General features: G+C 37.1%; 1 protein-coding gene across 2 annotated transcripts in view; it reads right to left on the minus strand.

Moving 5' to 3' along the window:
• chd5 (chromodomain helicase DNA binding protein 5) overlaps positions 1-25,683 on the minus strand; it is a 42,353-nt gene that overhangs the window by 1,098 nt on the left and 15,572 nt on the right. Inside the window, exons 13-39 of one of the 2 annotated variants that reach the window (XM_084396149.1) lie at positions 24,554-24,662; positions 24,249-24,440; positions 23,968-24,168; positions 23,570-23,707; positions 23,044-23,165; positions 22,706-22,879; positions 22,411-22,552; positions 21,505-21,636; positions 20,820-20,937; positions 20,597-20,721; positions 13,591-13,837; positions 13,327-13,499; positions 11,789-11,963; positions 11,611-11,676; positions 10,940-11,028; positions 10,719-10,852; positions 10,488-10,632; positions 7,316-7,475; positions 7,139-7,218; positions 6,861-7,056; positions 6,689-6,775; positions 6,001-6,153; positions 5,789-5,897; positions 3,269-3,401; positions 2,995-3,190; positions 1,577-1,740; positions 1,345-1,471 (exon numbers count right to left, since the gene is read on the minus strand). In XM_084396149.1, coding sequence (XP_084252275.1) covers positions 1,345-1,471; positions 1,577-1,740; positions 2,995-3,190; positions 3,269-3,401; positions 5,789-5,897; positions 6,001-6,153; positions 6,689-6,775; positions 6,861-7,056; positions 7,139-7,218; positions 7,316-7,475; positions 10,488-10,632; positions 10,719-10,852; positions 10,940-11,028; positions 11,611-11,676; positions 11,789-11,963; positions 13,327-13,499; positions 13,591-13,837; positions 20,597-20,721; positions 20,820-20,937; positions 21,505-21,636; positions 22,411-22,552; positions 22,706-22,879; positions 23,044-23,165; positions 23,570-23,707; positions 23,968-24,168; positions 24,249-24,440; positions 24,554-24,662 — 3,887 coding nt within the window. Of the gene's footprint in view, positions 1-1,344; positions 1,472-1,576; positions 1,741-2,994; positions 3,191-3,268; positions 3,402-5,788; positions 5,898-6,000; positions 6,154-6,688; positions 6,776-6,860; positions 7,057-7,138; positions 7,219-7,315; positions 7,476-10,487; positions 10,633-10,718; positions 10,853-10,939; positions 11,029-11,610; positions 11,698-11,788; positions 11,964-13,326; positions 13,500-13,590; positions 13,838-20,596; positions 20,722-20,819; positions 20,938-21,504; positions 21,637-22,410; positions 22,553-22,705; positions 22,880-23,043; positions 23,166-23,569; positions 23,708-23,967; positions 24,169-24,248; positions 24,441-24,553; positions 24,663-25,683 lie in introns of both variants that reach the window. The other variant, XM_084396148.1, reaches the window with a different exon arrangement.

A 25,683-nucleotide genomic window follows, 5' to 3' on the forward strand; every position in this document is an offset into this window, starting at 1 on the left:
GGCATGTAAAAACAAGACTAACTGTGGCTGCTTGCTTTACATGTCGGTCAGGTGGTCTCTTCCTTTTCAAGTAGGCGGTTCTTGGACAGAATATGCTGCAATAAGAATTCAAAGACATAAAAGTCTGGCTAAGGGAGACTAGATAAGTCTTAAACCAGCTAACAAAAATATGTTCTAAAAACCTTTTGCTAACGTTGCCATTAAGTTATGAAAACAGTCATTCTGAATGTTCTCTGAACCTTCAAATCGTCCAGTTTTTTAAACGTTTTAAAAATGTTTTTTTTTTTCTTGGATATGGGAACATGATGGGAACATTACATTTTCAAACATTATGGGATTGTTACTTTTGAAGGTTCTCTAAAAAATTCTGAAACAAGTACCGGTAGTAATATTTAAAAATGTTAGGCGAACATCCATCTATTCTACAATGTTTAAAAAAAACGTTAGATGAATGATGTATAGATAATGTTTTTGAATTTTCCGTCATTTTTGAGACAACGCTTCCCCTCCATTGACAAAATGTTCCGGCTTTCCGCACTTTCACTGTTATACGGTAGGGGGGCGCTATTACGCATCTTCTGAAAGAGTAAAGAATCTCCGGATCAAAACACAGGCATAAAAGGAGCATAAACAAGCGATTAAAGCATTGTAGTCTCTGAAAAAAAATAAAATATATACAGTACTGTGCAAAAGTCTTAGGCATGTTAATATCCCCATCCCTCCCCCCCCCCCAAAAAAATGGTTTTAAGTCAGTTATTTATATCTTTTGCTGTAGTGTGTCAGTAGGAAATATCAGTTTACATTTTTACAGTCTAAAGCTTGCTTGAAGAAACCAGAAATATCAGGTTTCTTCAAGCATCTTGGAGACGTTCCCGCAGTTCTTCTGGATTTAGTCTGTCTCAGTTTTTCCTGTTTCTTCATGTAATCACAGACGGACTCGATCATGGTGAGATCAGATCATCCTGGCTGTTATCAGACTCCTTGTGCATACAGAAATCTCACTGGATTATTACAATTAATGGCAAAAAGAATGTTTGGAAATGTAAACTGATATTTCCTACTGACACACTACAGCAAAAGATATAAATAACGGACTTAAAACCATTTTTTTGGGGGGGTATTAACATGTCTTAGACTTTTGCACAGTACTGTATATATCAGTTTTTTGTTCAAAATGTTGCTGTTTTAATGAAACTTACAATTCAAAGTGTTGATTTTAAAAAAGCAGAGGCTCTATTTTTTTTTGAAAGCAGAGGCTATATTCTTTTTCTTCTTTTTTTATGTTGCATGTTCAGATATTCATACAACAAAATATTCATTTCAAGACTAATGTAGGCCACTAACCACTGACGTACGGCCCCAGGGGCATCTGGCTGTAGTTCACCATCGCTGTGCCTCCAGGTCCACGGAACCCTCCGGCAAAACTGCTATTATACATCTGAGAACAGCTGAAAGAGCCCTGAGGGAAAGGCTTAGGAGAGATGAAACAGAACATTCTAATATAAAGGTTCATTCACATAAGGCCCATTTATTATTCATATTGTATGGACTACACATATGGCAAGAGACGTGTCACCTGCTGAGGTGGCGGCTCGTTGCCCCGGCTGGTGAGCCTGCTGAGGATGCCCCGCTCTGACATCTGGAGCCGGGCGGACACGGGTGGGACCCGCGAAAGCATGGAGGGCAACCGCGTCACGTCAGCCTTCATATCGCTTAACAGCTCCTCCAGCTGATTCAACACTGAAACAACACCAGTGAATATCAAAATAATAATAATAAAATAAAACTATCAAAGAAATTTACAGTTGGAGTTAGAGTTTTATTCAGCAAGGATGCATTAAATTGATCAAAAATGACAGTAAAGACATTTATAATGTTACAAAAGAGTTCTATTTTAAATAAATCACAATTTGAACCATTTTTCTATTCATCAAATAATGAAAATATTAGGTTTTTCATTGTCATTGCCCGAGTTCTTCATTAGTTGTCATGGTTTCTTATTAGTTGCGCGCCTGTTCCTTGTTCCTTTGATTACCTTCCACTGTGTATTTATGCCTTCTGTCTTCCTCAATTCAGAGTCTCTCGTTAACATTATGTTGGTCGTGTAGTGCCTGAGTTCTCATCATGTTCATTAAAAGTATGATATTATCGCTCATTCTGCGTCACGCATCTTCCTAAAGGTTGCATTAACTACATGGCAACAAGTGACAATCAGCATATTAGAATGATTTCCGAAGGATCATGCGACACTGAAGATCGGGAGTAATGGCTGCTGAAAATTCAGCTTTGCCACCACAAGAATACATTACATTTTAAAATGTGAAAAGATCTTTAATATTCAGTTGGATTTTGACCCAGTGTCACTGGTGTTGGGTATATCTAACGGATGCATTGTTTCATCTGCTAATAAGACATTGTATAATATTCAGTTTTTTCTTAATTGGATCAGTGATAAATCTCCATTTCTTAAAGGTTGGCATAAGCTCATTTTTGAGTTAATTCCTCTGGAGCATCTTGCCTATGTATTAAAAAAACATGCCAGTTTTATAAAGTCTGGACCCCATATCTGGACTATTTGGAAACTCATATTCGCCCTAATATATTACAAGGAATTTTGTAATTATATAACTCTCTGGACATTGAACCTTTGTCTTTTTGAAATATCTTATTGTTTTGTTTTTATTTTCTAATCTGTTTTATTATGGTGTAGTCCTGTTTTATATAAAAATCTGAGCTATTGGCGTTCCTTTATTTTATTGTATTGTATTTTTTGTGTTGTTTTTTGTGATGTCTTGTTATATTTGTATTATAATGAAAATTCAAAAAACATAATTATAAATAAAAAAAATTAAACTGTAGTCTTGATGACTTAATTCAAAAACATTAAAAATCTTACTGAACCCAAACTCATGAACAGTAGTGTACATTTAGTTTTTATTCGGTTTATAAAGCTTCCAAGCATCAGGGTGTTAATTTTATGTTTTAGAATAACACCTTTGTGCAGCACAGCATTGGCTGGCTTGTTACCAGCCAAGGACTCTTTGGAGAGGTGCTGATGGGACTCAGCCAGGCACTCCACCTCTGCGAAACGCGTGTTGAGGGCCATGGCAGGGTGACTGGGGTCCTGAGTCATATTCAGGTACGCTGCGCGCCGTAGCTGCTCCTCGATTACCAAAGCCTGCTCCAGGAGCTAAAACGTGAATGAAGAATACGTGAAAATGATAGATTCTTTTTATTGAATTCAAATAAAACACATAATAACCTGTACCTTAAAACGTCTGGCGAGAAATTTATTCTTCATTTCTAAATAGTTCCCTTTGTGCATTTCAGTCTTGAAAGGCTCATTGAGAATGGTGTACCGTGGGTCATTCTGAATGTCCTGCCAGCGGGCATAGCCATGTCTGAGAGTACCTGGTTAAGGATTACCTTATTTACTAAAAAGGTTGTACACACAACTGCAATAAAGCACACAACCCAAAGTGGTAAAGATTTGTGTGTGTGTGTGTGTGTGTGTGTGTGTATTGAAAAACAGCACTTTAAAGAACACTGAGCTATTTAAAAAAAATAAAAATCGTAATTTTATTTATTTATTCTTTGAATCAGCAAGAATGCATTAAATATTTTTATATTTATATGCATAAAAGATTTCTATTTCATATCAATGTTGTTCTTTTGAACATTCTATTCATCAAAGAATGCTGAAAATGTATCTTGAATTCCACAAAAATATTAAGCAGCTCAGCCGTTTCTAACATTCATAGTAATAGGAATTGATTCTTGAGCACAAAATCAGCATACTGTATAAGAATGATTTCTTAACAGGGTTCCTGCAGGTTTCAGTTAGTCAAATTTAAGACCTTTTTAAGACATTTTAAGACCATAAAGATTGAAATTTAAGACCTACACGACGCATTGCCAAAAAATATTCAAATCAAAGAATTAATTTTATTTCAATGAATTCAGTAATTGAAAAAGCTTTACCTTAATTCACAGATAAAGCAATCACATTAGTAACCTTCCAGGACCCAACAACGCGTGTCAGAGAAAAGAACAGAATCGGATATAATGTTTTTATAGAAAATTGTACTTTGCATATTATAGGCCTACTGTAAAAACACATAATTATTAGTTGATTTTAGTTGATCATAACTAGAGATGAAATGGCATGAACATTTCATTTAATTATTATAGTGCCAAAAATTATCACTGTTATCACAGAATCCTGTTCAAAAAGTACTAATACTACACAATGAAATCAATTCACCAAGTTTTATGTCGAAAAACAGCAAATAACAAATAAAATTAGCATCAATACACACTAACATAAACATTAAAATAATACGATTAAAAATGATAGCCAGATTTTAAAAGTGTCTTGCAACATGTTATATACTAACATGTACAAGTTCAAATAAAGTTGACAAAAAAAGGTTTTTATAAAAGATAAACCTCACATATTTCAGACTTTCATTTATCTTTTTTTGACTCATTCTTTTTATAAAAAATGATTTAGTGACATTTACAATACACTTTAGCTTATCTTTTATTATTAATAGTAAAATTCGGTCCGATTTTCCCGTGGCGTCTGTCGTTGCTATGCAACTCCACAATGACAAAAAAGTTTTAGTGGCTAATGGATTTCCACCGCCGAAAAACGCTTGCTGTATTACTTTGTAATAACTTTCTGCGGCCAGCGTTTCTGGAAATGAACGAGGGTAAAATCTTTTTTAAGACCTGACTAAATGAAATTTAAGACCGCGGATGAAAATCTGGCTGTTTTTAAGACGTTTTAAGGCCTTAAATTTAAAGTTCAGAATTTAAGACATTTTAAGACTTTTTAAGACCCCGCGGGAACCCTGCTTAAGGATCATGTGACACTGACAACTGGAGTAATGGCTGCTGAAAATTCAGCTTTTGTCATAACAGGAATAAATTACATTTTAAGGGTTCGTACAGATACTGTAAAATGAAATTCCAGGACTTTCAAGGACTTTTCGAGCTCTACTTTTTTGGTTTTCAAGGACTTCAGTCAAAGATATCACTTTTTAAAACAAAATTTGTATTATCTTTCAAATTCTAAAAAAGATAAACAGATAAATAAACATATACCAATAAAACAAAGTGCAGCACATGCAAAGTATGCAATGACTGTGGCACCATTAACCATTTAATGGTTAACCATGCTATGACAAAGATATTGCTTTCCTTATTCAAACTGATTTTTTCCCCCATGAATAATATTTTATGATTTTATTATATGATTGACCTGATGAATGAAAGCTGTATCATATACTTGGATATTTATAAGCAATATCACATTCGTAGTCATGCAAAATGTCTTTATATCTTTATCAGATGTTCTATTTGCATGAAAATATAGTTTCATAGAAAAAAATGTAACTCTAATTTCATACATATTGTCTTTCAATAATTCAAGCACTTTTCAAGTACCTCTTCATAAATATGGCTGGTTTCAAGGGTTTTGCAGGACTTAAATTTCAAAAAGTAAATTTCAAGCACTTCAGGTACTTTAAGCACCTTGTACGAACCCTGCATTTTAAAATAAATTAACAATTATTAATTTTTAACTGTTTTTAATATCTTTTTGATCAAATAAATGCAGCCTTTGAGCATTAGACACTCAGTTATGCTTGTAACTACATTAAGAAAAGGAAAGAACAAAAACAACAAAAAGAAAAACAGTAAAAATTACAGTAAGATAGAAACCATTATTATAGCAACATCAAGACAGCTCAAAAGCTCTATGGAAAAGAACAGGTAAGGATACGTTACGATGCCAGCCAGCAGCCAGTAGTCATGGCGACGGTGCCAGATGTCGTATATTTTGCCAGATGACACAGCTGCGCGTTCCTCGTTCTGCCACAGTGTGTGTAATTCTGAACACACAAAAACAATCATGCACATCCATCTGCATAGAATTCTGAATCCGCTGTCCACGAGACAGCAAATCAGAACGACATCAATAAGACTGCAACTCACCTGTGAATCCTCCATCTGCGATGTTGAACATGAACCGAGTCTTGATGCTGTTCTTGTCATCTCTGTGGCTCTCGTCTGTGTCGTCCCTCGCATCTTTCTCTCCATTCAATTGGTTCACAATTTGTTCTTCAGACTTTAAATCATCAGGAATGGCTGCAAAAAATAAAAACAATTGTCAGGAAGCAGAATTTTTTTACTTTTTTTACTTTTATTTATGGGAAATATAAATTTATCAATAAATACAAACCAACATTTGGTCACAATCTATTGGGTCACAATTTATAATTGGTCCCAAATTATTTTATTTTATTCTATTTTTTATCTATTTATTTTGGATGTCTGTATAATTTGTAATGCTAGAAAAATACAAAAATCACAAATCAGGGTTTTAAACAATATTCAGACATTTTGGTTGCAGGGTTTCACAACAAAATGCAAAGAAAATGAATAGAACATAAAACAAGTAATATTTATTTTGACCTCCTGAGGGAGACAAACTATCTGAAGACACCTCTTTTTACTGACCATTGGTTGAAAAAAAAAACCCGTTTCAGGCCCTATTGTGTAGAAAGTGCACATTTTAAGATGCTAATTTAAAGATAAAATGGATCTGCAATCTCAGTGACCCCTTTTATTCTTTTTTTTCTTTTTTTTGGAAGCATCATAAACAAATGCCACAAATACTGACCTGGTTTTTGCTCCTTTTCGTCTAATTTTACTGGGCTGGGTTTATTTTCCCCTCTCTCCGGAGAAGTTTCTTTCCCTTTACCGCAGTCTTAAATACACAAAATGTTTCAATATTTTGTTTATTGAGAGAAATGTTTAATAGAATCATTATATGCATGGTGAAGAATCCTTACCCAAAGGTGTCTGATTGGCTGACTGCTCACTGGGCTTAGTGGGCGGCTGTGCTTGATTGGACGATGAATCTGAAGGAACAGGAGGGGTGTCATTCTTCTCGTTCTCTTCTATTCGTTTCTCCTCAGGACTGTCGCTCTTTGACTCTTCTCCCTCACTGGTCTTCTCTGGTGCAGGGGAGGGTTCTGGTATAACTGGCTGATGTGAGAAGAGATACATTTCAATAAAGACAAGTGAAATGAGAGATAGAGGAGATATTTCTTGATGACTTCAGTCTGACCTCAGGGTCCAGTGATTTGGTGCTCTCTGGTTCTGTAATCTCCTTGTCTTCTTGAGAACCGGACACCGACTCCGTCTTATCTTTTTTGTTAAAAAAAAACAAAAAGCAAATATTACTGTCTAATTAACCACAAACCACCAGCATTTCATTATATAGAACACATACACTCTCACACACCTGAAGGAACAGGTGTGCTGGGTTGAGTCGGAACCGGACTGGCAGGAACAGGCGTATTGGGGTCCGATGAGACACTTTCAGTGAGTTTTTTCAGCTCCAATCCCACAGGAATCAAATCTGGTGTACTAAACTTCCCATTTACATGCTCAAACTCATGAACCTACATACACAAAAAAAACAAGAGCAAGAGAAAATGTAAGTAGTTTTCGTTTGTCAAATTTATTTTAAAAATAAAATAAATGTTATTTTATTTTTAAATATGTATTTTATTTAAATTTTAAAGGCCTGCTTAATTTGGATGCATATTTAATATGTATTGCTAGAAAAATCAAAATAGGTTTTTAAGGGTATTTAAACATAATTTGCAAACAATACATATTTATGCAGTTCATATACACTCCTGGGTGTCACAATCACTTTACTTTGGACTCGTTGTGTTTCGTCATCGTCCGCCTTTGTCACGGACACTGAATTATGTTCAGCTGTGAACTCAATCATCACCATCATCATCACCAGTATATACTGTACCGTATGTTCGGTTCTCTGTCAGTTAAGTGTCCGGTGTTGTCTTTAGTGGATGTATTGTATGTTGCTATGTTCCTGTTTGGATTACCCGTTGGATTTATTAAAGGTGACATATTATGCTCCTTTTCACAAGATGCATTATAAATCTATGGTGTCCCCAGAATGTGTCTGAAATTTCAGCTCAAAAATACCCCCCAGATAATTTATTATAGCTTGACAAAGTTGCCCCTTTTTGGGTGTGACCAAAATTGCACCGTTTTTGTGTGTGTCCCTTTAAATGCAAATGAGCTGCTGCTCCAAGCCTGGTTCAGAAGGGGCCGATTGTTTACACGAGCTTCGGATACTATTGGAGACTCAGGTGTTGTGCCGAATTTCGACCCCCGCCAAATTATTACCCCCCTAGTATTGGTAGGTTTAGGATTAGTTGTGTTGGGGAGGAGTTAGGATTAGGGGTGGGGTTAGGATTAGGCAATCAGGTACTGACTTCAACGAGGGGGGTAATAATTTGGCAGGGGGTCGAAATTCGGCACAACACCTGCAATAACAAAAGCGAATTTCAGTCAAATCTCAACAATAACCAGTAGCGGAGTGCAGCCTTACAGAGAGACTCAGGAAGAGGTTGCAACTTTTAGACGGACCTGGATGTTTCTGAACTTTTACACAAGTTGACAGTTCCCTGAGGTCTTTATAAGACACCTGTGATATTTTTTGTGCTCGTCTGTGCAGCAGCGACACAGAACAGTTTGCATGCTTTGCTCCAACTTTTGCCATTGCGTTAGAACTGTTACACTATTATAAACCAAATGGCGCCCCCATGGGTGGAAACATGCAGATTAAGGGGTGGAAATATTATAATAAGATCCCCTTCCTACGTCAGAAGGGGAGCGAAATCTGATCGGCTTAATTGACATGCTTGCAGAGAAAGGCTAGCCAAAACAACTGGGTTACTGGGTTGTCACTTTTCACATTTCCAGGGTTGGTAGATGCACAGGGGACCCAATTATAGCACTTAAACATGGAAAAAGTCAGATTTTCATGATATGTCCCCTTTATTACAATATTACCTTTTTGCCTTAATCTTAATCTTCGTGTGTGTTTATACAACCTAAATTTACATTAAATTACAACAGTTTAATGGGCTTAACCATTTTAATCACAAATCACTGGTCAGGAAATTAGCACAAATACTGTAGATAAAATAACTGCACGAACATTGTCCTTTTGAAAAATAACATCTGATCAATTGTGGGAAGCAAGCCATTCTCCAATATTCTCCTGCACTCCAAAGCATTAAATGACTATTCACAGTGAAGTAGCTCACCAATACCAGCAGCTAAAAAGGCTCCCACACAATGACACCTCTTCCTCCATGCTTCACTGTGGTAAAGATGCATTTATTATAATATTTCTCAGCAGATTTTTGAAGACACAGCTCTGTAGCATCACCATGCAACTCGTGTTTCATTGTGATTCATCACTCCACACACAACTTCCCATTATCTGCAAAAACTTCATTCTGCCTTTAATGTTTTTCTGAGACAGCAATGCCCAGAGGAAATGAGATCACTAACATCTCAAATGTTTCTCTTAAACAAAAATGAGGTTACTTTAACATCAAAAGGAGACTTTTGCTTGAGTCTCCTGCTTCTCACACTTGTCTCCTGAGACAAAAACTCTAACACTCTCATATTGGTCTCCTTTAAAGTTTTTAAAGAGAAGAGATCTCATCATCATCACACACTGTGCTCATACTTTTCTCCTTAGCTGGAGACTCTGCATCGCTCACATTTGTCTCCTCTAAAGTTTCAGACAAGATCTCAACAACATCACACACTATGCTCATATTTTTCTCCTCAGCTAAAGAAACTGGAGCTCTCATATTTGTCTCTAAAAGTTTAGAAGAGACCTCAATATATCACACAATGTGCTCAGATTTTTCTCCTAAACTAAAGACCCCGGTGGTCTCATATTTGTCTCCTCCAAAGTTTCAGACAAAATCTCAATAATAACAATAATAATATGATGATAATAATAATACAAAAAGAGCAACCTTTGCTAGACAATAAAGATATCTCCCATGTTTCTCACAGCCCATTCTCATTCTGGACTCCTTTTTCTCTGAACTTTTGAGAAACATCTGAGACACTGTTGAAACTAAAATGAGAGATATTTGAGAATCACAGCTAAGTCTCCTAAGCTTAAAAAGAGCAACCTCTGAGCAATAAAATATTCCTATAATGGAGTCTTGAAAGAGATTGCAGCAAGACAATAAAGAGATGTTCTATGTTTCTTCTACCACATTCTCAGTTTTGGCTCTTTTTCTCTCAAACATTTCTCATGTCTCATTTGTGTCTACTTGTATTTATCCTAAGGAATTTTAGGAGAAACATCTGAGATATTGTTGATACTAAAATAAGAGATATACGGGAATCACAACTAAGCCTCTGAGCAATACATTTTTCTATGGGTGGCTTTTTAAAGTAGTGCATTTGCTTAAATTTTGTTAATTTCCTAGCCAATAATTTGTGGTTAAGACAATTAAAAGCTTGGTGTTTAGCCATTTTGACCCATTTTGTTTTTTTTGCCCAGGAGTATATAATAATTCCATCAAAACAGTGCACGTAAAATGCAGTAAGTAATTCATCACCTTCTTGCGCACCAGAGACATGACACCGATCCGGGTGAGAACGTGTTGGCGGGACAGGCCTTCCCTCGGGACCCCATCTGCAAATGTCTCTGCTCCATCTGCCCCCGGCTCACACAGGTGCCTCATGAACAGAGACACATAAGCCCTGAAAAACACACAAGAATAAAGACCAACGAATGAAAATGCAGGAAAAATATGAACAGACTATAACAGAGAGAGACACACACATACCTGAACTCCTTTTCACTTTTCCCTCTCAGGTCACGGACCAGCCAGTGAGAGTTGAAGGCATCTTGTGGGGGCATTCCCCAGCGCATAATCGCATTCAGGAAGGCTTTCCGCTGCCGGGCGTTAAATCCCAATACCTAAAATCCCAAAGGTAAATAGCCAAAGCTTCACCTGATGAAAGGAATTACACAATACACTTTTCATAATATTGTAAGAAGATTCACCTCTATATTTCCACCAACTCTAGCCAGCAACGGCGGCAACGGCTTGTCCCGATCACTCTTCAACTGTCTGCGAGATTGTCTGCGTCCTCCTGGAGGAAAAGTAACTCATTTAGGTGACTGAAAGTCTCCAAGTACTTTGATGTCTGCCATCAAGCATTCACTACTGTCCAAAAATGTGGGGTCAGATTTTTATTTGTATGTTTTTGAAAGAAGTCTCTTATGCTCACCAAGGCTACATTTATTTAATCTATTGTGAAATAATTTCTATTTATTACTATTTCTATTTTAATATATTTTAAAATGTATTCCTGTGATGGCAAAGCTGAATTTTCAGCATCATTACTCCAGTCTCCAGTGTCAAATGATCCTTCAGAAATCATTTTAATATGCTGATTTTTATTATTATAAATGTTGAAGCTGTTGAGCTGCTTAATATTATATGGAAACCGAGATTTCCGAACTTTTTTCCGGAATTTTTTGATGAATAGAAAGTTCAAAAGAACAGCATTTATTTGAAATAGAAATCTTTTTTTAATGTTAGAAATATCTTGACTGTTACTTTTGATCAATTGAATGCATCCTTGCTGAATAAAAGTATTAATTTCTAAGTAAGATAAAAATCTTACTGATCCCAAACTTTTGAACAGAAGTGTGTAAATAAGGACGCCTACCTTCAGGTCGTTCCTCAAAATCTTCATCCTCATCCTCGGACCCGACAGAGTACTCTGACTGATTATCTGAAAGATCATCCTGCCATTCTGAGAACAGGATTGAGACGGAAATTCTTGTACACATATATATGCAGTTTTATGCTGAGTTATAGCACTGTCAGCATCTGTGTTTGGGTACCTTGATCCTCCTGAGAGGCGTCATTATAGTTGACCTGTTTGCGGATGCGTTTCCCTTTCCCCAGGTTCCTGGCCAGATCCTCCTGCTGCTGCTCGTAATGGTGCCTCAAGAGCTTCTCCCAGTAATCTGGATCAACATTCTCTTCCTGCTTAATAATCTCCCTCTGGACCTCCTCCTGCAGGAACACCAACACAAATACAGATCATACATCACGGGCCGCTTATTGACTTCAGTTCAGATAATTATAATTATTATAGACTAACAATGATCCTAAATATTTGGGATTTGTATATGAGATAATATAATTGTTTTTGCATTATTTAGTCCCTTTAAGCTACATGAAGCCTTTCCTCCATTAATACAGGTTTTTGGCCCAACAAAGAAGGTACCATGGTACAGTGAAGGTATGGTTAATGGTACTTTGATATATAACAAGGTACTGAATGAGTACCATATTCATATACCACGGTACTCCAAGGTAGAAAATCCACACAAATCCACAAATCTGTATATTTAGGACTTACTGTCTGCACTGTCATTTTTCTATTGCTGAAATTAAATTCCTTTGTTCAGACAGCTGTGTATCTACAGTATATGGGTTGCTAAAGTAATGATGTAAGCATCAGCATGATCCAAAAAGACTTTCTCAAATTGATAATAGCTGTCTGTCAGTGTGGAAAAGGGATGGAAAACTGGACAATTTTCTATCATGACATCTCCCAATAGGTACATGAGAGAATAATTGACATTTTACACATTCATGTCCAAAACTGCTGACTTTCTCACTTTCTCACTTCACTCACATTTGACAATTCAAATGTTTCAAATGCTGCTAGCTCCAAATACTGCGTACATTGTATGACATTACATACACATACAGTACAAACATTAATATTGTGAAATATTATTACAATTTTATAAATATAATTTTTTTTTTTTTTCTTGGGATGGCAAAGCTGAATTCTTTGATGAATAGAAAGTTCAGAAGAACAGCATTTATTTGAAACAGAAATCTTCTGTAACATTATACATGTTTTACTGCCACTTTAGATCAATTTAATCCCTCCTTGTTAAATATAAGTATTAAAAAAGCTTTAAAAAAAAAAAAAAACTCCCAACTGTTGACCAGCAGTGTGTGCGTCAGGTCACAAAATAAAGAAAATGATTTACAACCCGATGTGACTGTTTAATTGAAAAGACAAATCATTTTAATAATAATAAAAAATGAACCTGCATTGCACGTTTTGTCTTTGTCAGACTGCAAAAAAACAAAACAATTCAGAGATGCCAAATAATCAGATTTTTTTTCTGCCAGCAGGAAGAATGCACATAATACTAAAACCATAAGCAAACAACACTCCAAGGGGCTTTTGTGAAAAAGCTGAAACTTGCAAAACTATGCCCTCTCGATAGAAGGCTCAAATAAATAAAGCATTTCTAAGGTAGTCATTCTGAAAGGATGAGCTACCATTCATCTTTGATCCCTTGTTTAATAAAAAAGAGGCATGAGGAACAGACAGTAAAGCATCATATCTCACCTCTCCATCCTCCTCTCTCACCACATACTGAGCCACCTTAAATGAGCTCAGGTACTCGTTCATGTTCTGGATTTCTGTGTCTTCAGTGGCATCTTGACTACGATCCAGCAGTTTAGAGATCGCGTTATCGTCATAGTGTATCACACTAACCTCCTCTCCTTCTTTATTGTCTCCTGCAAAAAAGATTTAGGATGTGAACTATTGGAATCCACCAAATCCACAAACAAAGTGCAGAAACATTTATCTTAAACCACTTCAGCTTACCCATCGTCCTGGCAGCTTCCACATCGTCTTTGAAAAGCTCCTCAGTGCCAAACTTGAGGATGTCGTCTAGTTCCTGTTTGGACATGGAGCCTGTCTTAGAGCCCAAGCCAGGACGCACCACCAGGTGGGTCAGCATCATCTTTCGCTTGGCCACCTGGGTAATACGCTCCTCTACGGATGCCCGAGTTACAAAGCGATAGATCATCACCTTTTTATTTTGCCCGATACGATGCGCCCTGCTGAATGCCTGCATGGACAAAGAGAATAGAAGACAAAGTGAAAGAAGAACATAAGCAAGAAAAACACAAGTGATAATTAAATAATGGAGAGCTATAAACACGATTTCATAATATGTAATATATCAATATTATATGTATAATATATATATATATATATATATATATATATATATATACACTCACCTAAAGGATTATTAGGAACAAGTCAAGTCAAGTCAAGTCAAGTCATTTTCATTTATATAGCGCTTTTAACAATGTAGATTGTCTCAAAGCAGCTTTACAGAGATAAATGTATAATTTAACGTAAGATTGTTTTGGCTTTATAGCGGTTCTTTAATAAAGTTATTTTCCGGCTAAAGTTAGTTTTGATTGATTCGCTTCCGTCGCAACGATCATTTGTTTTTAAATTAGGGGCCGCCAAGACGACACCATTCTCTCTACACAGACTTTAAACGCGAACCTGTGAGAAACGCTGATGGCGTTCAGATGCGCATTAAGAACGGGTTCTATAGTTATGTGCGTTTGAATATATGTGTGCAGGTTTGGAATTCCCTACAAACCAAACCTAAACAAATTACTGGTGTTTCCTTATAGTTTTGATTCAGAATTTTATTTTATTTTATCAATTCGGGGTAGATACGCAAATTGAGTTTTCCCGACGACGCGTTATCTGTAGAGTGGGAAAGGGATCCTCCATAGGGAGAGACTAGTTGGCACTTCAGCACTGCGTTGACACCGGGTCCAGGCGAAGGTCCTTCATCAGATCTGGAAACGGCCTGGATCCGGCAGGCTGCGGGAAAACCTTGGGATAAACAAAGACACTAAAATTAGCGTAGATGCCATTCTTCTCATGATGTAACAAGTACATCAGGATTTATGGGAAGTGTTCCCGGTTCCAGCTGACCTAATCTATGCAGCCTAACATTGAATTATAGAAGTCTATAATGTATTATGTGAACGCTATGTCAAAGAGATGTGTCTTTAATCTAGATTTGAACTGACAGAGTGTGTCTGCTTCCCGGACAATGGTAGGAAGGCTGTTCCAAAGTTTTGGTGCTAAATAGGAAAAGGATCTACCGCCAGCAGTCGATTTAGATATTCTAGGTATTATCAACTGGCCGGAATTTTGAGATCGCAATAGACGTGAAGGAGTATAATGCGTTAAGAGCTCGCTCAAGTACTGCGGAGCTAAACCATTTAGTGCTTTGTAAGTAATCAGCAATATTTTAAAATTGATGCGATGTTTAATAGGGAGCCAGTGCAGTTTTGACAGAACCGGGCTAATATGGTCATACTTCCTGGTTCTGGTAAGAACTCGAGCTGCTGCGTTTTGAACTAGCTGTAGTTTGTTTATTAAGCGTGCAGGGCAACCACCCAGTAGAGCATTACAATAATCTAGCCTTGAGGTCATGAACGCATGGACTAATTGTTCCGCATTTGTCAATGAGAGCATATGACGTAATTTAGATATATTTTTAAGATGGAAAAATGCGGTTTTACAGATACTAGACACGTGACTTTCAAATGAAAGATTGGTATCAAAGAGCACACCCAGGTTCCTAACCGACGACGAAGACTTAACAGAGCAGCCATCAAGTGTTAGACAGTATTCTAGGTTATTACGTGAGGAAGTTTTTTGTCCAATAATTAGAATCTCTGTTTTTTCAGAATTTAGAAGTAGGAAATTACGAGTCATCCAATTTTTTATATCAGCTATGCATTCTGTTAATTTAGTGAATTGGTAAGTTTCGTTAGGTTTTGAAGAAATATAGAGCTGAGTATCGTCGGCATAACAGTGGAAGCTAATTCCATGCTTCCTAATGATATCTCCAAATGGCAGCATGTACAGAGTGAACAGCAGCGGTCCTAGTACTGAGCCCTGTGGTACGCCATACTGAACTTGTGATTGATAAGACATCTCTTCATTTACTGCTACAAACTGATAACGGTCAGATAAGTATGATTTAAACCATGCTAGTGCAATTCCACTAATGCCAACATAGTTTTCTAGTCTATTTAAAAGAATGTTGTGGTCAATGGTGTCAAACGCAGCACTAAGATCGAGTAACACTAATAGAGAGACACAACCACGATCGGATGATAAGAGCAAATCATTTGTTACTCTAACGAGAGCAGTCTCAGTACTATGGTACGGTCTAAATCCAGACTGAAAATCCTCGCAGATATCATTTCTTTCTAGAAAGGAACATAGTTGTGAAGATACTGCCTTTTCTAGTATCTTTGACAGAAAAGGTAGATTCGAGATCGGCCTGTAATTGACTAATTCTGAAGGATCAAGTTGCATTTTTTTAACAAGCGGTTTAATCATAGCCAGCTTAAAGTTTTTTGGTACGTATCCTAGAGACAAAGAGGAATTAATGATATTAAGAAGAGGATCTATGACCTCTGGAAGCATCTCTTTCAGTAGCTTAGTCGGTATAGGGTCTAACATACATGTTGTAGATTTAGATGATTTAACGAGTTTAGTAAATTCTTCCTCTCCTATAGCAATGAATGAATCAAATTTTTCCTCAGGGAGACTACAATGCACTGCCTGATGCGATACTGTAGTAGACGGTTGCATAGTTATAATTTTATCCCTGATATTATCAATCTTATAAGTGAAGAAGTTCATAAAGTCATTACTGCTGTGCTGCTTGGAACCTTCTGTGTTTGAAGCTTTCTTTTTCGTTAGTTTAGCCACTGTTTCAAATAAATACCTAGGATTATGTTTATTTTCTTCTAATAGGTTTGAAAAATAAGCAGATCTAGCAGCTTTTAAAGCCTCTCTGTAAGCAATCGAGCTCTCTTTCCATGAAATGCGAAATACCTCTAATTTAGTTTTCTTCCAGTTGCGCTCCATTTTTCTGGCTGCTCTCTTAAGGGCCCGAGTGTGCTCGTTGTACCACGGCGTTGGATTATTTTCTTTAATCTTCTTTAAGCGCAAAGGAGCAACTGTGTCTAAAGTGCTGGAAAAGAGAGAGTTAAAAGTTTCTGTTGCAATATCAAGTTTTTCTAAGCTATCCGGGATGCTGAGATGATGAAACTGATCAGGAAGATTATTAATAAAGCAATCTTTAGTAGCAGAAGTGATAGGTCTAACATATTTGTAACACGGAGTCGGCTTTGCAGCCTTGGCTAAATGTAATTTACACGAGACTAGATAATGATCTGAGATGTCATCGCTCTGCTGCAGAATTTCAACGGCATCAACATCTATTCCATGTGATAATATTAGATCTAGAGTATGATTACGACGATGAGTAGGTCCTGACACGTGTTGTCTAACTCCAATTGAGTTTACAATGTCTTTAAATGCCAAACCCAATGCATCTTTTTCATTATCGATGTGTATATTAAAATCACCAACAATTAGTACTTTATCTGCAGCCAATACTAACTCTGATAGAAAGTCCGCAAATTCTTTGATAAAGTCTGTATGGTGCCCTGGTGGCCTGTATACAGTAGCCAGCACAAATCTCAAACGTGATTTATCATTTTTACTATATATTTTTACATTAAGCACTAACACTTCAAAAGAATTATATTCGAAACTTGATTTCTTAGTGGTTTTGAAAATATTACTATAAATTACAGCAACACCACCCCCTTTGCGTTTAAGACGAGGTTCATGTTTATAACAGTAATCTTGCGGGGTGGACTCATTTAAAGTAATGTAATCGCTTGGTTTTAGCCAGGTTTCTGTCAAACACAGCACATCTAGGTTATTATCTGAAATCATATCATTAACAATGAGTGCTTTTGAAGTAAGCGATCGAATATTCAGCAACCCAAGCTTTAGCATTTGCTCATCTGTATTATAGCTGTTTTTTATTTGTTGAACATCAATTAAATTTTTAACCTTAGATGGGTTTAAACATTTTTTGGATTTCCAAAATCGGGGAACAGACACAGTCTCTATATGATGATAGCTAGGTGAAAGAGGCTCTATGTGATAGGATTTATCTGACCTGGGTGACGCGAGGCCGCTAGCAGACGGTTGGTTTAGCCAGTCTGTCTGCTTCCTGACCTGGTGCCCAATTTGTCATGTTTGAGCTCTAAGACTATGAGCCATATTACTAGATAGAAGAGCAGCACCATCCCAGGAGGGATGAATACCATCTCTTTTCAACAGGTCAGGTTTGCCCCAAAAACTTTTCCAATTGTCTATGAATTCTATATTATTACACGGACACCACTCAGACAGCCAGCGATTCAGTGAACACAATCTACTAACTATCTCATCACTCCTGCGAACAGGAAGGGGGCCAGAGCAGATTACAGTGCCTGACATCGTACTTGCAAGTTCACACACCTCTTTAATATTAATTTTGGTGATCTCCGACTGGCGGAGTCGAACATCATTAGTGCCGACATGAATAATGATCTTAGAGAATTTACGATTAGCATTAGCCAGCACTTTTAAATTTGCTTTGATGTCAGGCGCTCTGGCTCCCGGCAAACATGTGACTATGTTCGCTGGTGTCTCTATTTTCACGTTCCGTGTGATCGAATCACCAATTACTAGGGCACAATCAACAGAATTCTCAGTGGGTGTTTCACTGAGCGGGGCAAATCGATTTGTTGTGGTAATCGGAACGGAAGAGTGGTTTTTTGATCCGCGACTAGAGCGATCCCTCACTGTCACCCATTTGCCCGGCTGCACAGGCTCTACTTCAGCTGGAACCGAATCATGTAAAGAGTTCACTATGCTAGGCGCATCCAAAATAGTATCTAAAGCTCTAGCACTCTTACTATCCTCAATTAAAGTTTGGATGCGTGTCTCTAATTCTGAAATCTTCTCTGTCAGCCTAACTGTCTCCTTACATTTATCACATATAAATCCTACATTGCCAACAGAGAAGTCTATGCTAAACATGTGACATGAAGTGCAGGTGACAATAACAGGACAAGACATTACTCACCGTGTTTGTTGACTGATTATTACTTACCTGAGCTTTTGAACTCAAAGGCGCGAGCGCGCGAGAGAAAAATAAATAAATAAAACAGCTGAGCGCACGGGTGGCGCGTTAACAGGCTAGCAGTAGCGAATTAGCGTGTTGTGTTAGTAGTAAGTTAACGGAAGCTAGCGATGTCAATCTGAGATGTTGGGTAAGCTGTATTTAGTATAAACAACTACAAATTGTAGTAAATGATGGTTCAAAACAAAGAAATACGAGGCTAAGACGGAGCTTACAGCACCGAAGCAAACACACTCACAGCAGGCAGCGAGGCAGACCTTACTAATACTAATGGAACACCATACTAATACTGTGTTTGACACCCTTTCGCCTTCAGAACTGCCTTAATTCTACGTGGCATTGATTCAACAAGGTGCTGAAAGCATTCTTTAGAAATGTTGGCCCATATTGATAGGATAGCATCTTGCAGTTGATGGAGATTTGTGGGATGCACATCCAGGGCACGAAGCTCCCGTTCCACCACATCCCAAAGATGCTCTATTGGGTTGAGATCTGGTGACTGTGGGGGCCATTTTAGTACAGTGAACTCATTGTCATGTTCAAGAAACCAATTTGAAATGATTTGAACTTTGTGACATGGTGCATTATCCTGCTGGAAGTAGCCATCAGAGGATGGGTACATGGTGGTCATAAAGGGATGGACATGGTCAGAAACAATGCTCAGGTAGGCCGTGGCATTTAAACGATGCCCAATTGGCACTAAGGGGCCTAAAGTGTGCCAAGAAAACATCCCCCACACCATTACACCACCACCACCAGCCTGCACAGTGGTAACAAGGCATGATGGATCCATGTTCTCATTCTGTTTACGCCAAATTCTGACTCTACCATCTGAATGTCTCAACAGAAATCGAGACTCATCAGACCAGGCAACATTTTTCCAGTCTTCAACTGTCCAATTTTGGTGAGCTCGTGCAAATTGTAGCCTCTTTTTCCTATTTGTAGTGGAGATGAGTGGTACCCGGTGGGGTCTTCTGCTGTTGTAGCCCATCCGCCTCAAGGTTGTGCGTGTTGTGGCTTCACAAATGCTTTGCTGCATACCTCGGTTGTAACGAGTGGTTATTTCAGTCAAAGTTGCTCTTCTATCAGCTTGAATCAGTCGGCACATTCTCCTCTGACCTCTAGCATCAACAAGGCATTTTCGCCCACAGGACTGCCGCATACTGGATGTTTTTCCCTTTTCACACCATTCTTTGTAAACCCTAGAAATGGTTGTGCGTGAAAATCCCAGTAACTGAGCAGATTGTGAAATACTCAGACCGGCCCGTCTGGCACCAACAACCATGCCACGCTCAAAATTTCTTAAATCACCTTTCTTTCCCATTCTGACATTCAGTTTGGAGTTCAGGAGATTGTCTTGACCAGGACCACACCCCTAAATGCATTGAAGCAACTGCCATGTGATTGGTTGATTAGATAATTGCATTAATGAGAAATTGAACAGGTGTTCCTAATAATCCTTTAGGTGAGTGTATACACACACACACACACACATATATATATAGTTATTGTTATTTTCATATTTTCTAGCAGTAAACATTAAGCATCCAGATTAAACTGTCAATTGAAAAAATTTAATTATATATACATTATATATATATTAATATACATATATATATATATATATAATCTTTTTTTATATATATACAATTCATATTATTAAAAAATAAAATACTGTCACTTTAGATAGCTTCAGTTTTTGCTAGTAGCTTGTAGTGCAGTTAAATACTTTTAATAGTGTTTTAACAACACAGTTTACTTCCCCAGCACTGGCGTTTGCATTACCTGAATATCATTGTGTGGGTTCCAGTCAGAGTCATATATGATCACTGTGTCTGCGGTTGCCAGATTGATGCCCAATCCTCCAGCACGTGTAGAGAGGAGAAAACAGAACTGCTGAGCCCCGGGTGCTGCACACAGGGTGACACACAGTCAGTATGAGTGCCTTAGTATCTACTATCCCACACACGCACAGACATCACTGCAGGTTTACTGCCGGCATCCTCACCGTTAAATCGATCGATGGCCTCCTGTCGCAGCCCCCCTGTGATGCCCCCGTCAATACGCTCATATTTATACCCCTCAAACTCCAGGAAGTCCTCTAGCAAATCCAGCATCTTTGTCATCTGAGAGAGGGATCAACAGTGCAGGATAAGACACAAACAAAAAAGATACCGTTATCCAACAAAGGGGAAAATGGCAGCATTAAGCACAATGTAAAGCAAACCTGGCTTGCCAGCTCATACTTAATTCCATCCATGCAAAATACAACAACAAGAGGGGACAGAAGTACGGCACTCCCCTTTAATCAAGCTTAAAAGACTGAAGAAACAACTATAACATTAATATGTATGTTTATTCTCAAGCACTTAGAAAAGAAAAGGGTGGAAAAATGAAGTCTCATCGAGACAACCCCCCTTTACCTGTGCCATTCATCAAATTAATGGATGCATTGATTCCACAGGCAATTTAAAATGGGAGGGAAAAAAAGTCAGAGGACTAAACAACAAAGCAGAGATAAATATAGGCTCCGCCTTTTCATTTGTCAACTCCATTTAAAAGATGAATGAGCTCCACTTTTATTTTCTATTCACAGTTTTACATCTAATTAATCTTCCATTGAAATAGAGGCAAGTCCGTATTCACATGGCATTTTGAGCTTCAAAAGAGGGAATAAATACCACACACTATACCTGAGAGAAGATAAGAACCCTGTGCCCTTCGTCTTTGAGTTTTTTTAGCATCTTCTGAAGCAGGGTGAGTTTCCCTGAGGATTTCACCAGGAGGTTACCGTCGTAAGAACCGTTGGGTAAGACCGGAGCTTCCTGCATGCATAAAAATGAAAACATTATTGAAATCAAGTTATTTTAAACACTATTTTAACATAATGCCATATCTTATGCTGACCAAGGCTGCATTTATTTGGTGAAAAAAACTGAAATATCACATTAAATATGAAATATTACAATTTAAATTCTATTTCATTTACAATAAAAAAAAAAAGTATCACATGATCCTTAGAAAATCATTCTAATATGTTGATTTGATGCTCAAGAAACATTTCTTATTATTATCAATACAAATTATAATAACAGTATAACAGTTTTTTGTGGAACCGTGATCTATTTTTTATCAGGATTCTTTAATGAATAGAATGAAAAAGAAAAAACTGCATTTATATCACATAAAAATCTTTTGTAACATTTGATATTAACTTCTGATAGTAAAATAATTCATTTAAGGATCATATTTGATGACGTTTGCATCACTGATTCTGTTATTCTCCTGTTTATTACTGTGAAGCTGATTTGAAACAATCTGTATTGTATAATAGCGCTATATAAATAAAGGTGACCTAAACAACTTTAATATGCCAGAACTTTTTGTCCATGAACAAGAGAATGTAATATAAGGCTAGTATTATGCATCAGATTCGCTTCAGACACAAAGAAACAATACACTCCTGAACAAAAGCTTCTCAGCCTTTAAATAGGTCTTATAAAACAGAAACTGTATTGCCATTACATGTGCTAAAAATAAACAACAGCAGTGGTATAATTTGGGGGCCTCCATATGTTCTCCTCCCCTCCCCTCCTCACCACTGCAGCCACTGGAAACAAGTAGGGATGGTTGCAGCATTTCTTCAAGTCCATCATGATGTTAAGAAGGGACACCTGGTTCCCTCCTCCCTTGGAATTCAATGCCTCAAAGTTCCGTGTTAAAATGAACTTGTAGTATTTTCTGTGAGAGAAAAAATATTAAATGATCTTGCATGTGAAACAGAGTTAATGGAAAAATTATTTGTGTATTTTTTATTACTTGAAATAAATTAACATTAATGAAAAAAAACACAAAAAAAACTTGAGCATTAGGAAGAGACAAACTATGACTGACTTCTGCATGGGGCTGAGTTCTACTCGCACTATGAGCTCGGTTTTTGCCGGCATGTTCTTAAACACATCTGCCTTCAGTCTTCTGAGCATGTGTGGCCCCAGCAGGTCATGTAGTTTTTTAATCTGGTCCTCTTTCGAGATGTCCGCGAACTCCTCCAGAAAGCCCTCCAGGTTACTGCGCGCAGCAACATTTTCATTTGGATATAAGGGAAGATAGAATTGAAAATATGAAAAACATGTTCCATTATAAGCCCTGAGATTGCTCTGCGGGGGATCATTATTCTACGAGCGGATCTACAGTATGAATCACCAGGTGAATCATGCAGTCTGCAATCTTACTTGAAGCGCTCCGGGGTGAGAAAGTTGAGCAGGTGAAAAAGCTCTTCGAGATTGTTCTGCAAAGGGGTTCCGGTCAGGAGCAGCTTATAGTAGATTTTGTAGCCATTCAGAATTCTGAAAAACTGAGCGTTGATTTATTGATTATAATTTATTAAGTAACCTTAAAAATATCTAAAGCTATACATTATAATATTACGATATAAAGTCGGGCACAAAAGTCAGAGACACTGAAAAATCTGCTATTCAAAATCTAATTTAAACCTGAAAATGTTTTAGATTTTAAACAATGTACAACTAAGGTAAAATTGAAACTTGAAAATTAAAAAAAAAATATATATATATATTTTTATATATATATATATATATTTATATTTATATTTTATATATATATAAAAACTGGTTATAAATCAAATATTTAATATTAGTAATAAAAAAATTACATTTTACATACAATTTACATTTTACAATTGTTATGACTATGATGATGTCAGCAAAGCAAATGTAAATCTTTCCTTGAATTCTGTACCTTTGACTGGTTATTCTTCAGTCGGTGGGCTTCATCCACAACCAGACATGCCCAGGTAATAGAGCCAAGTATGGCCTGATCAATGGTGATCAGTTCATATGATGTCAGCAGGACATGAAACTTTATCGGCGTGTCCTTCTGTGATGGAAAAGTGCGATATAACAACTGACTCTGATCAGAAACAATGCATCTCTAAATTAAACCTTTCAGAAGCTAGGATACTGGATGCTGAAAAAATGTGTTTAGGTACCAGTAAAAATCATCTTTGAAATTTGTGAACAAAAAAGTGTTTTGGTGCAAAATATTGTTTTGTTTGGAACATGGTAAAAAGCATTAGAATGTTTCACTGTGAATTAATTATAACATCGGGTTGACGTTAATAAACAACATTCTCTCACCTTCATGCGGAAAACCTTGCGACCCGATTTGACGGCGCTGTCCTCGAAGGTAAACTCATTCTCGCGTATGACGGCCCTGCTGTCTTTGTCCCCGGTGTAAGTCACCACGTAGAAATCCGGAGCCCACATCTCGAACTCTCTCTCCCAGTTGATGATGGTGGAGAGTGGCGCACTGACCAGAAACGGCCCTTTGGAGTGACCCTGAAACAAGCAACTCAGTTACACTCTGTTTCCTTCCACTCTCAAATGCATTTGAAAGAAAGTTCAAGTGGTGCTCAGACCTCTTTGTAGAGTGAGTACAGGAACACTATAGTCTGCACAGTCTTGCCAAGGCCCATTTCATCAGCCAAGATTGTGTCGGTTCCTTGGGCCCAAGAGAAGCGCAACCAGTTCAGGCCTTCCAGCTGGTATGGGTGCAAAGTTCCCCCTGTGTCATCGATGTACCATGTCTGCTGTTCAAACTTGATGGTGGGCTGTGTCCAATGACATATACATTTGGGAGGGAGTGATAATGGGATTCAATCTATGCAAAAAAAGTGAAAACTGAAAAAGTGGCAAAAATACACTAAGCAAAATAGCAACTCACATCCACAACTGGAGTGTCTGGTGGAGGTTCTCTCCTCTTCCCTTCCTCTTTGAGTCTCTTGCCCTTTCTAAACAGCAGGGGGTGATAACTTTCACCGAGCACCTGATTCCTGGAAAAAGTGTGAGTGTAAGTGCTTTTCACACATAGCGTTCCATTACTTTATTTTTTAAGCATTAGAGGCACAAAAAGAAAAAAATGCTTGTGAGAAGTTTATCGTATTAGATATAGATAAAATACGATTTAACATAAAGTGAACCTAGCATAAACAGTTTCGTTTTAAACACATCAAATATCTGTATTCCTGCCTTACAATTGTGGTTTTGGCTTTCAACCATGTCATCATTTTGACCTATTTAACTGATATGTAGTTTACCGTATAAAAACGAAAAATGTATTTGTAATGTTATTGTAGTAAAAAAAACCATGAACTAATTCTAAATAGCAAAACTACCATTAAAATATAACACATTAATATTTAAAAAATTAAAAAAATATACTATGAAATACGTTCTAGAGCATGACCAGTAAACAAGGTACATTTTTCCATTAATTATAGTTTTTACTTCATTTCTAAAGTTCAATCATTCAACCAAAGGTATTGTAAAAAATTATATTTTAATATAAATTGAAATAATATTCAGTTACAGGTATTAATTTTGTTTTGCCTATTTATGTTTTTTTTTTACTCTCAAAGTGACGGTAGCTATTAACTTGCATTATATGAATCACCAAGGACCACGGTTTCAGCTAAAAATCTTCTTTACTGTTCCACTGAATTAAAAAAGACACCTACATCTTGGATGGCCTGAGGGTGAGTAAATTAACAGCAATTTATTAAATTTTTTGGGTGAACTATACCTTTAAATTTGAAACACTCTTACTAATTCTGGTATATATATAAATATAAATAAACACAACACTGTCTATTTTAATTTGGATGTGTTTGTTTTTTGCTAAAATGCAGCAAAAAAAATGCTAAAAGCAGAAATTGCAAAAATTATGCAATTGCATAATTATAAATATAAAATATTTCGCTTGAATTTCTAAGGCTGATGATTAAGAGCTTCAGGCCATACAATATTTAGTACCCTCTTCAGGAAAGTTCAACATTCGTGTTGACGTACCATCTA

The sequence above is a fragment of the Rutilus rutilus genome (assembly GCF_951802725.1).
Source record: "Rutilus rutilus genome assembly, chromosome: 22".
Lineage (NCBI taxonomy): Eukaryota > Metazoa > Chordata > Actinopteri > Cypriniformes > Leuciscidae > Rutilus > Rutilus rutilus.